This window comes from Taudactylus pleione, unplaced genomic scaffold, assembly GCF_031769625.1.
Source record: "Taudactylus pleione unplaced genomic scaffold, aTauple2 ptg000433l, whole genome shotgun sequence".
In the NCBI taxonomy this organism is placed as follows: domain Eukaryota; kingdom Metazoa; phylum Chordata; class Amphibia; order Anura; family Myobatrachidae; genus Taudactylus; species Taudactylus pleione.
In genome coordinates this window covers 1,418,750-1,431,170 of record NW_028284835.1, presented here as the reverse complement: position 1 = coordinate 1,431,170, position 12,421 = coordinate 1,418,750, and the positions used below count along the sequence as shown (strand labels likewise).

General features: G+C 49.7%; 1 protein-coding gene across 3 annotated transcripts in view; it reads right to left on the bottom strand.

Annotated features, from left to right (window-relative positions):
• The window catches only part of ABCD4 (ATP binding cassette subfamily D member 4), a 60,910-nt gene that overhangs the window by 14,065 nt on the left and 34,424 nt on the right, over positions 1-12,421 (bottom strand). For all 3 annotated transcript variants that reach the window (XM_088447498.1, XM_088447500.1, XM_088447499.1), the window contains exons 12-14: positions 12,159-12,364; positions 10,630-10,721; positions 7,479-7,515 (exon numbers count right to left, since the gene is read on the bottom strand). In XM_088447498.1, the coding sequence (XP_088303624.1) occupies positions 7,479-7,515; positions 10,630-10,721; positions 12,159-12,364 (335 nt within the window). The remainder of the gene's footprint in view (positions 1-7,478; positions 7,516-10,629; positions 10,722-12,158; positions 12,365-12,421) is intronic.

The window sequence follows — 12,421 nt, the reverse complement described above, 5'->3', positions numbered from 1 at the left end:
AAGATTGCGCTCCGCCCAAACCAGGATCCGAGAGACCTCTACGAGAGCCGCCCGACTGCGAGTTCCTCCTTGCCTGTTTATGTAGGCCACGGTGGTAGCGTTGTCCGACTGGACCTGCACCGGGCGACCCTGGAGAAACCGCTGTGCCTGCTGGAGAGCATTGAAGACCGCACGGAGTTCCAAGATATTTATTGGAAGCTCCGCTTCTGTCGGCGTCCACCTGCCCTGGAACAAGTGTGGACCCGAAACTGCTCCCCAGCCCCGAAGACTGGCGTCCGTTGTCAACAGGACCCCATTTGGAACCCAGAACGGACGTCCCTTGTTGAGGTGGGTCGTCTGTAACCACCACGTAAGGGACAGGCGAACCTCCTGGGTGAGCACAATCGTCTGGGACTTCAGAGACTGAGTCAGCCCGTTCCACTTGGACAGGATCAGTTGCTGCAGAGGTCTGGAGTGAAACTGGGCGTATTCCACCATGTCGAACACCGACACCATGGAGCCCAGTAACCTCATCGCCGAGTGTAAGGACACCCGGCGGCTGTGCAGACAACTGCGCACCCTTGACTGTAAAGCAGAGATCTTGTCCTCCGTCACGAAGATCCTTTGCTGTCCCGAGTCCAATAAGGCTCCAAGATGCAGAATCCTCCGAGACGGGATTAGAGTGGACTTCTGCCAGTTGATTAGCCAGCCGTGCCGTTGCAGCAGTGCAATGGTCAGGTCCAAGTGGCCTAACAGGAGCTCTGGAGATCCTGCCACCAATAACAGGTCGTCCAAATACGGCAACATGCGGACTCCCTGCAGCCGCAGAGAAGCCGCCATGACCGCCATCACCTTGGTGAAAACACGTGGTGCTGTTGCCAGGCCAAAAGGTAACGCCCGAAACTGGAAGTGGTCGCTGCTGATTGCAAACCTGAGGAACTGTTGATGGCGCCAAAGAATAGGGACATGCAGGTAAGCGTCCTGTATGTCCAATGACACCAAGTAGTCCCCAGGTTCCAGCGCCAGAATGATGGACCGTAGGGTCTCCATCCGAAACTTCGGGACCCGCAAAGACTTGTTGAGTGCTTTGAGGTTGAGAATCGGACGATATGACCCATTGGGTTTCTGTACCAAAAATAGATTTGAATAGAAACCCTGGCCCCTCTGGGAGAATGGAACCGCCACTATAACTCCAGCCTGGAGCATAGTGTGCAATACCTTCCGCAGCTCCGTAGCCTTGTTCCGGTCTGATGGGAGACCCGTGGTGAAGAAGCGAGCCGGGGGTCTGTGCCGGAAGGAGAGGGCGTATCCGTGGGAAACCACCTCCAGAACCCAAGTGTCTGTCGTAGTGGTCGACCAACACTGGGCGAACTGTAGCAGGCGGCCTCCCACCCTGGGATCCCCCAAAGGGAGGCCCGGACCGTCAGGCCGCAGGCTTGTCATCTGGCTTGGGGGCCGGACGTCTGGTACTCCATGCCTGCTTCCGGGGCTTGACCGATTTCTTAGGGCCAGCCTGTCGAGGAAACGACTGTGGTTTGGGCCTGCCCTGGGCCCTAGATGACCGAAAGGACGATGGTCCCGAACCAGAAGGAGCAGCGGCCGACGGGAGACAGGCAGATTTGGCTGCCGCCAGCGTGGCCACAATCTTATCCAGATCCGGACCGAAGAGAACTTCTCCGGTAAACGGCAACGCTTCCAGACCTTTCTTGGAATCTGCGTCCGCCTTCCAGGATCGCAGCCACAAGGTGCGACGAGCAGCTACCGCTGCTGAAGAAATTCTAGACACCAGAGTACTAATGTCTAGAGCCGCCTCGTTGATGTAGGTGGCCGAATCACGGAGATTGCCAATCAACTCCGCCTGATCGGCCGGACAGTCGGATTCAAAAGAAGCCTCTAATGAATCCGCCCAGCGCTCCATCGCTCTGGCAACCCAGCAAATGGCCATAGCCGGCCGTGCTGCCCCCCCCTGCAAGGGAATAAGCGGACTTCAGGCAGATTTCTACCTTGCGGTCCGTAGCATCCTTAAGAGAGGACATGGATGGCATCGGCAATGTGGCACTACGGACAAGACGGGTCACGTGAGAATCCACCTGTGGAGGGGATTCCCACTTCGCAAAATAATTATCCGCGAACGGATAAGCCACCGCCAGGCGTCTCTGCGGCTGGTATCTTTTGCCAGGTTGTTTCCACGCCTCCTCTAAATGGTCCACCAACTGACCCGAAAGAGGAAAGACTGTGGCATCGCCCTTCACATCTTTGAAAAAGGCATACTTAGATTTAGCCGCTGGGGGAACTTCGTCCTCAATCACCAAGGCTGTGCGGACCGCCCGAATAAGTCCAGGAATATATACTTTGGACTTAGCATCAGCGTCCTTAGTATGGAGAGGTTTCTGATCGTAAGGATCTAGAATCTCCCCATCATCAGACGTCCCTTCGTCATCCTCATAAGGAGCGGACAGAGACGCCACCGGCCTTTTATGAGACCGCATCACAGACTCCCCTTGCAACACATCCGACAAGTGCTGTACAGAACTCGTCAGGGAGTTAACCCACGCTGGCTCCTGAGAACCCGGGAGCGGGGAAATAGGGAGACTGTGGGGTACCACCAATTGTCGTGGGAACCCCTGCATGGGTGACGACACCACAGACTGCTGGGACAAACCCATCGGAGTAAACGCGGGCTGCGGAGCTAACTGGCCCACTAAAGCTGTTAACGCCTGAGCGAAACAAGCCCAGGGCGGCTCCTGTACCAGTGCTGTAACCGTAATAGGCCGCGCCATGGACAAACACTGCCGGCAAAGGCCCTCCGCGCTACCCTCCCCCTCCGCTAACGGTACTTTGCACGTGGTACACTGTAGCCGGAGGGGAAAATCACTTTCAGACATGATGGCACCACGTATGTGACCTCTCTCACCAATTAAGTATTAAATAGGCGAGAGACCACCCTGCAGCACCGCACCGCAAGGGCTTTAGCAGAAAGAACAGGGACAGTAATAAAGCTGACAGTTTAGAGAAGAAAAGATTACAGGCAGCAGCGCTAGCACAGTCACATACAATGCAGAAAAATAACAATTCCTGCACTAACAGCGCTGATCACTCAACTACACAGACACAGGGCCTGGTAGGACACAGCGCTGCATACACAGACCTGACCACAGCGGAGGAGAGGTATGCGGGGGGACCCAGACCACGATGCTTCCTTCCAGCGCTTCCAGCAGCGTTCACCATGCGTTCTGGAGAAGATGGCCGCCGAGGAGCAGAGAGGAGGCTGGCCTGGGGGAGGAGCGCTGCCACAGGACCAGTCGGCAGCATGCAGAGAGGGCTGTGTGCAGCGGGGGAGGCGCCGGCTGTGAGACAGGGAAGGCGCGCTCCCCTGGCATGCATTTAACCCCTGGGACGCCGCAGCGCTACCGCTCTGCTGCGGTCCGCTGTCCCAGGGGGTAGTGGAAGCGCAGGTTGGTCGCCTGGCTCCACGCTGCAGCCAGTCCCCAGGGAGCCCCCTGCCTGGGGACTTAGGACCATGTGATCAGCGGGGACCCACCGCGGGACCCCGCTGCTTACCTCTGTCCCCCTTGAATCCGGCCATGGTCCGGAGCATCTGGGGTCACCGCTAGCTGTGACCCCAGACGCCCACCAGCATCCCCGGATCAGTACCGGCGTTCTGGTACCGGCGGGGTGTAGGGAAGACAGCATGGACGTCAGGACTGACTGTCCATGCTGTTCATCCAGTTGTGCAGCCACAGCTGCATGAAGAATAAGCTTCAGGGGCTCTTCTAGCCCCCACTCCAACAGGTGCACCCGACTCCGGCCGGGCACCAAACTAAACTGAGGTGCCTTGGCTCGGGGGCGGGGTATAGGAGGGGGACCTAGTGCATCCTGGGAGGCTGAAAGCTTAACTCTTTGGTGCCCTGCGACTGACGTCACACCTATACCCCAAGGTATCCTGTGGATACCCTATGGACCCTGAAGTAGAAATTGTTATCTTGAAAAAAGTTCCAAGTGAACTGAAACGTTGAAAAACAACCACTGCGTGTTGCCATTTCTTTATATGCCAGAGTGCCGCACCTTCCTCCTCTCTCTCTATATATATATATATATATCTATATATCTATATATATATATATCTATATATATATATACACACACAGATAAGCTTAAAAGTGTTTATTTTTAATACGCACACTTATTCTTACGAGCACTCGGTATAATTCTTTTAAATACTACACTATCAGGCGCATGTCTTCTTAAACCTCTTTTCCAGAACCACTTCACCCGCTAGCCAAAACGGACCCCAAGAGGACTGCAGCCGCCTTTTAATTAAGGATCAGTGACTTTGAATCAACTCTTTTACCGTTCACATATTTACACTAGTTACACGTTCTTTTGTATTAATAAGGGAATCATCTTTTACTGTGTGCTACCCTCACACTCCTTCCACTGGAAAAACCCACAAGCGTGCAACACACCTGTCCACAGATATGGCACCGTGTAGCAAGCTACTGTATGTGATAGACCTCACAAATACTTGTATTTATATACGTGAGATCAGAGAGAAGCCCCTCCCCCACATACCTGCCAGGGCTGTAGGAGAAAAAAGGAATAGGTATAAACTGACAGTAGTAAGGAAATAAAGCACAGACAGTCAGCACTAGCAAAAGTCACATACCATGCAGAGGTTAATACTCACTGCACCGGTACATTCAACCTGCCCAGATTCAGTGTCAGGGAGGGCTATAGTGCTGTGTACACTGACCTTTAGCATGGGAGAGGTACACAGGGGGACCGGACCACAAGCTGCCTGATCGATCTGCGCTGCCACCAGAGAAAAAGATGGGGGCCGGAGACCTCAGAGGAATAGTTCCCGCAGGATGCAGTTCAGCGACGCCAGACCCGAGCGGAATGGTGCGCTGAGCTGAGGGGAGGAGCCGCTAGACAGGGTAGGCTCTCTCCCCTGACTAGCATTTAACCCCGGGATGCCGGTTCCCGCTGCCGACAAATTACTCCCTGGTGGTCTAGTGGACACGCGGGGTATGCCTCCTGAGAGGGGGAGCCCACCGCCACCACTAGCGTCTCCGGTCTGTCCCCAGAGACCAAAAACTGCATGTACTCGCGGGTCCCGCGACCTTACCTGTTCCCCGGCGATCCGGCAGCAGCCCAGGGATACCTCCAGAGCCTGGCTAGTACAGACTCTGGGGTCCCGCCACGAACCCCAGATCTGTACTGGCGTCGCGGCACCGACAGGGTGTAGGAGCGGCAGCTTGGACGTCCCATGGACAGTCCGACGCTGCCGCTCTGAAGAGTTTTAAAATAAAAGAAAAATTTTAAACTCATAAAATAAAATTAAGCTTAGGGGCTGCTAATCAGCCCCCCCTGCGCTAACGGTGACCCGACTGCGGCCGGGCACCAACTAAAACTGAGGTGCCTGTGGCTCGGGGGTGGGGTATAGAGGAGGATGGACCCAGTGCATCCTGGGAGCTAAAGCTTTAACTGCGTGGTGCCCGTGGATTCAGATCCATCTATACCCCAAGGTCAACCCTGTGGAAACCCTATGGACCCAGTGTTATAGCTATATTGTAGTGACACTAGTGCACGGTGATATAACCATATTGTAGTGACACTAGTGCTCGGTGTTCTAGCCATATCGTAGTGACACTAGTGCACGGTGATATAACCATATTGTAGTGACACTAGTGCACGGTGTTATAGCCACCACGTAGTGACACTAGTGCACGGTGTTATAGCCATATCGTAGTGACACTAGTGCACGGTGATATAACCATATTGTAGTGACATTAGTGCACGGTGTTATAGCCATATCGTAGTGACACTAGTGCACGGTGATATAACCATATTGAAGTGACATTAGTGCACGGTGATATAACCATATTGAAGTGACATTAGTGCACGGTGATATAACCATATTGTAGCGACACTAGTGCACGGTGTTATAGCCACCACGTAGTGACACTAGTGCACGGTGTTATAGCCATATTGTAGTGACACTAGTGCACGGTGTTATAGCCACCACGTAATGACACTAGTGCACGGTGTTATAGCCACCACGTAGTGACACTAGTGCACGGTGTTATAGCCATATTGTAGCGACACTAGTGCACGGTGTTATAGCCATATCGTAGTGACACTAGTGCACAGTGTTATAGCCACCACGTAGTGACACTAGTGCACGTTGTTATAGCCACCACGTAATGACACTAGTGCACGGTGTTATAGTCACCACGTAGTGACACTAGTGCACGGTGTTATAGCCACCACGTAATGACACTAGTGCACTGCAGACCTGTGTGTATCATGGTAATAAAAGCATTGGGACAATTTGATGAACACATTTAGGTTGGCAGCCTGGCGTCAAGCATTGCCGGAGCCGGCTCGGTGTCACCCCCAAACACCTGATATCACAATGAGGGGGCGAGGATGCCAGTAGTTCTGCAGTCGTGCTATTATTTGCAGGCTGCCATTCCAGACACCCAAGCTTTGCCAAGATAAAAAACAAATGAAATATATCCTCTAAATACACCACACAGACACGCATAGGGCCTGATTCAGCCGCCATCGCAAATGCAACTACTTGCGCAGATCGAGCGATTGTTAACCATTGTGCATAAGCCGCACTGCGTGTGTGCAGTGATCGCACTGCGATTACAGACGCACAGAGGAATCCATCACAGAGTGAGCGACAGGCTGTGCGTTTGGGGCTGGTAACGGGGGAGTGGTCGGAATAACGCAGGTGTGTCTGTCCGTGTGAACGCCGTTGCTTGGGCGTGCATAAATTAGCCACTACGATGGCCTACGCAGCATGAGAGCTCTCTGCGTGCGAGGAGACTTGTAGTGTCTGCGGCTGATCAGACCTGGTGTAATTGCTGCGTTACTGGCCCATGTGCGTCCTTGGTCCTGATGTTTAATCAGAAGAGCGAGGTTAGACGATTATGAGAAGGCGGCAGGGGGCGTCTTTATGCCGGCATTACCATATTTTAGCAGCTGCGTTTCGTGCAAAATCAAAGCTGTGATCGCTACTGAATAAGTGAGCCCAGTATTAAGTGTTAGGGTCATTTCACTAATTATCGCACGTGTACAAACACTCTCTAGGGCAGCAGGGTTAGGCTGTGACAGAAGGGAGGGTCTACATTGCGAGGCAATAATCACATTCACCAGCAGACAATAGTCTAGACCAGGGGTGGGCAATGGGCACTCCTCCAGCTGTTGTTGAACTACAAATCCCAGATATGCAGTGCAACAGTTTTAGCATGGCCAAATAGCAAAACTGTGGCAGGGCAGGTTGGGATGTGTAGTTCTACAACAGCTGGTCGGGCTGCATATTGCTCTCCCCTCCCCCCTAGTCTAGACTGTGGACACAATTCATTCAAGCTTAGTGGTGGTCTCAGAGAGATGGGTGGTGACACCACATGCAGACGTAAGACAGAGCGAGGGGGTGTTTGGGCATAAAGGGTCATGGGCTGCGTATCCGCAGAGAAATAACTCACCAGAATTCGGGTAAATCTCTTTCAGCGGGTAGATGACCTAAAAAACAAAAATCATTTAGTCACGGTGGATAGAAAGCCAGGAAAACGCCTATAAATGCCTTTCCCTAAAGTATTACACAATCTCTTCTTACACTAAGAACATGGAATTATCATTATTTTTATGTGGTGTGAAATAATCGCTACCTGCAGATGATAAAAATATATTCATTTAATAGTTCTCTATGAATCACTTTAGGATACTTGAAATAATTGGCCATTTAGAGGTTTGGCAAATCAAACACATTTGTGAATTAGGGCAGTGACCCCATAATGCCGACCTTCAACAAGAGCATTTCTGAGCAGATTTCATGTTGGGAATATTATAGCAATTCATGCAACGGCCGCAGTGACTTCCTCCCGCTGAGCTGTGGAAGTTGTTCTTTTAGTAATCCTACACGTTATACAGTCAGGTGCATAAATATTGGGACATTGACAGAATTTTCATATTTTGGCCTCTATTCACCACCACAATGGCTTTGAAATGAAACAAGATGTGCTTTAACTGCAGACTTTCAGATTTAATTTGAGGGTAATTACATCCAAATCAGGTGAACGGTGTAGGAATTACATCGGTTTCTATATGTGCCTCCCACTTTTTAAGGGGCCAAAAGTAATGGGACTATCAATTCAAAAGCTATTTCATGGACAGGTGTGGGCTATTCCCTCGTTATTTCATTATCAATTAAGCAGGTAAAAGGTCTGGCATTGATTCTAGGTGTGACACTTGCATTTGGAATCAGTTGCTGTCGACTCTCAATATGAGATCCAAAGAGCTGTCACCATCAGTGAAGCAAGCCATCATTAGACTGAAAAATCAAAACAAACCCATCAGAGAGATAGCAAAAACAAAATCAACTGTTTGCTACATTCTTAAAAAGAAAGAATGCACCGGAGAGCTCAGCAACACCAAAAGACCCGGACACCACAACTGTGGTGGATGACAGAAGAATTATTTCCCTGGTGAAGAAAAACCCCTTCACAACAGTTGACCAAATCAAGAACACTCTCCAGGAGGTAGGTGTATATGTGTCAAAGTCAACAATAAAGAAGACTTCACAAGAGTGAATATAGAGGGTTCACCACAAGATGTAAACCATTGGTGAGCCTCAAAAACAGGAAGACCAGATTAGATTTTGCCAAACATCATCTAAAAAAGTCATTACAGTTCTGGAACAACATCCTATGGACAGATGAGAAAAAGATCAACTTGTACCAGAGTGATGGGAAGAGAAGAGTATGGAGAAGGAAAGGAACTGCTCATGATCCAAAACATACCACCTCATCAGTGAAGTATGGTGGTGGTAGTGTCATGGCGTGGGCATGTATGGCTGCCAATGGAACAGGTTCCCTTGTATGTATTGATGAATGTGGCTGCTGACTGAATGAATTCTGAAGTGTTTCGGGCAATATTATATGCTCATATTCAGTCAAATGCTTCAGAATTCATTGGACGGCGCTTCACAGTTGCAGATAGACAATGACCCGAAGCATACTGCAAAAGCAACCAAAGAGGTTTTTAAGGCTAAAAGTGGAATGTTATGCAATGGCCAAGTCAATCCCCTGACCTGAATCCGATTGAGCATGCATTTCACTTGATGAAGACAAAACTGAAGGAAAAATGCCCCAAGAACAAGCAGGAACTGAAGACATTTGCAGTAGAGGCCTGGCAGAGCATCACCAGGGATGAAATCCAGCGTCTGGTGATGTCTATGCGTTCCAGACTTCAGGCTGTAATTGCCTGCAAAGGATTTGCAACAAAGTATTAAAAAGTGAAAGTTAGATTTAGGATTGTTTAGTTTGTCCCATTTCTTTTGGCCCCTTAAAAAGTGGGAGGCACATATAGAAACCGTTGTAATTCCTACACCGTTCACCTGATTTGGATGTAATTACCCTCAAATTCAATCTGAAAGTCTGCAGTTAAAGCACATCTTGTTTGTTTCATTTCAAAACCATTGTGGTGGTGAATAGAGGCCAAAATATGAAAATTCTGTCAATGTCCCAATATTTATGCACCGGACTGTATTAATACATTAAATGTAACTGTATTCAGCAGTGTGCTGTATAAAAAAGATAGACAGTAAACAGGTAGACAGTGTCCAGACAAAACACCAGGGACCACATGTAATAGGGCGAGAGTTTAGAATATGTCAGGAGTTTTCTCACACTTTTTAAACTTGGCCAATGTAATAGAGTCTGAGAACAGAGCAAAAGGGCAAACGCACAGGTTTTTCAGACTCAAAAAACTCTCACGATATAAGCTCTCATCCGCATGTTTCCCCATTTTGAAGATAAAACTCGACCAATGTGAGAGGTTACTGATAAACTCCCACATTTTCTAAACTCTCACCCTATTACATTTGGCCCCTGATGTTAGTCAGTCAATTGGTCGACAGGGACATAAGGCCGACACAAGAATGTCGATAGGTACAAATGGTTGACACATTTTTTTTCTTCTAACCCTAACCCTCACTCCTGGTGCCTATGCTTAAACGTCAGGGTAGGTACCTGACCCTAACCGTCCCTTTAGTGCAGTGTTTCCCAACCTCGGTCCTCAAGGCATAGTAACAGTCCAGGTTTTAGTGATATCCATGATTGAGCACAGATGGTTGAATCAAAATAACGGAGGTACTAATTAAGTCACTTGTGCTTAAGTACGGCTATCCTTAAAACCTGGACTGTTAGTGTGCCTTGAGGACCGTGGTTTCCGGACACCTGCTTTAGTGCCTAAACCTAACCCTCCGGTAAGTACCTAACCCTAAACGTCGGGGTAAGTACCTAACCCTAAGCCTTCGGTAAGTGGCTATCACTTAAAAAAAAATAAAAAGTTGGCCTTTTGTCCCTGTCGACCCATTGACGGTCTAACATCTGGTGTCTATCTAGACATTGTCGACCTTTTTACTGTCTATCTATAGTCTGGAACCCGTGCAGATTATCTGGGCACAACAGTCATTGTGACACGCCTGTCGCCATGCAATGATGATAACGCCACTAAGTCTAACTGACAACTGTCCCTCTTACACTCTCTGCAACCGACAAGTCTGATAACATGATTCACAAATTCATTCAAGGGTATAATCAAGTAGTCGGTGACTATTTTAAGGAGGAATCTCACCTGCTCCCTCAGGCTTCCATCACTTAAAAATGGCTTCTGAGGCAAAAACAGAACGCCATGAGGACCAAAAGGAGTGAAAAGCGAAATCCGACCTAAGGAGTTAAAACGTATTGTGTGAGAAACTCAGGGAGGAAAAGTAAGAAATAAAAACAAAACAAACAAGAGCTATGTCAAAACTGGGGAAGGGGTCATTTGACAATGGGGGGACAGATTAGCTCTCTCATTATGGGGAAGTGAAATATAAAATCAGGATGTAGGAAAGAAAAACAATGAATGTCGCGTGATTGTGGATGGTGGGTCTTATGGCGTGAAAGTGGGTGGTGGGGCTCACGGAACAGAGGGCAGCGCTGTTCAGGGTGGGAAGGTGAGTGGTGGTTTCATGGTAGTGTTTATGGAATGATGGTGGGGCTCATGGTGTGAAGCTATAGGGGAGTGGTGGGGATGATGTGAAGGGCGGCTGTGGAACTCATGGAATTAAGTTGTAGGTTTCATTTATGTGAAGGTTGGTGTTGCGGCTGCCAGTGTGAGGGCAGGTAGTGGGGCTGTTTGCAGGCAGGCGGTGGGACCGATGGCTTAAAGGTGGGTGGTTTGGTTCATGATATGAAGGTGGGCTGTGGAGCTCATGGAATGAAGGCAAGTTTTAGGTTTCATGATGTGACAGTTGGTGCTGCGGCTGCCGGTGTGAGGACAGGTGATGGGGCTCAAGGTTTGTGGGCAGGAGGTGGGGCTAATAACTTGACAATGGGTGGTTGGTTTCATGGTATGAAGGTTGGTGCTGCGGCTGCCAGTGTGAAGGTGGGTGGTGGGACTAAAGGTGTGTAAGTAGGCGTGGGGCTGACTGTGCGATGGTGGATAGTGGGACTCATGAAAGTGGGTGGTGGGGCTCTTGGTATGAAGGAGGGTGGTGTGGTTCACGGTAGGACGGTGGGGCTCATGGTATGAAGTTGTGTTGTGGTGTACCATGTTCATGGTGTGAAGATGGTTGGAGATGTATGGTGTGAAGCTCGATGGTTGTCAAAGATAGAAATAGTGAGGTGGGGTTCATGGTGTGAAGGTGGGACATGTGGTTCATAGCGTGAAGGCAGGGTTGTGGGGCTGATGACGTGAAGGCAGGTGGTGGAGTGGATGGTGTGATTGTGGATGGTGAGGCCCATCTGATGAAGGTGTGTTATGGTGTTGATGGTGTGAATAAGGGTGAAGCAGCTCATGGGATGAAGGTGCGCAGGGAGGTTCATCATATGTAGGCTGGTGATGTGGCAAGAAGGCTGACAGGGCTCATGGTACGAAGGAGGGTGCAGGGGTAAATAAAGTACAAGAAGCTGAATACAGCAATCATCAAAATAAGAAAAAAAGTTTTAAAATAAAAAAAAATTGTGCCAAACACACAAAAGTTTTTTTCTGCAAGCAGCTTCCCTTATGGCATTTGAGGGGGGCACCAGATCTAGCAATGTCCGTGTGCCTCTCATTATTCTCACAGGGCTGGCGATGGAGGAGAAATGATCAATGTGGGGCCTACATTTAGCTCCTACCACGCTTGGTCTTCCACAACCCGGCTAAAACACGGAGAATGGACGACTTCCCGCTGCCTGTGTCTCCTGTGATCAGGAGGTTGCTCCGCTCACTCAAGTGTAAACTCAGGTCCCGCACAAGTGTGCACTCTGATCCCGGGGCTGTAATGGTTACATTGTCCAAGACAAACACTGCCTCACGGTCCTCAGTCTGCTCCTCAGGGGACCTGTTGATAAGATAGAAGAAATAGACAGGAGCCACATCTCAGACTAGGAGCCCAACG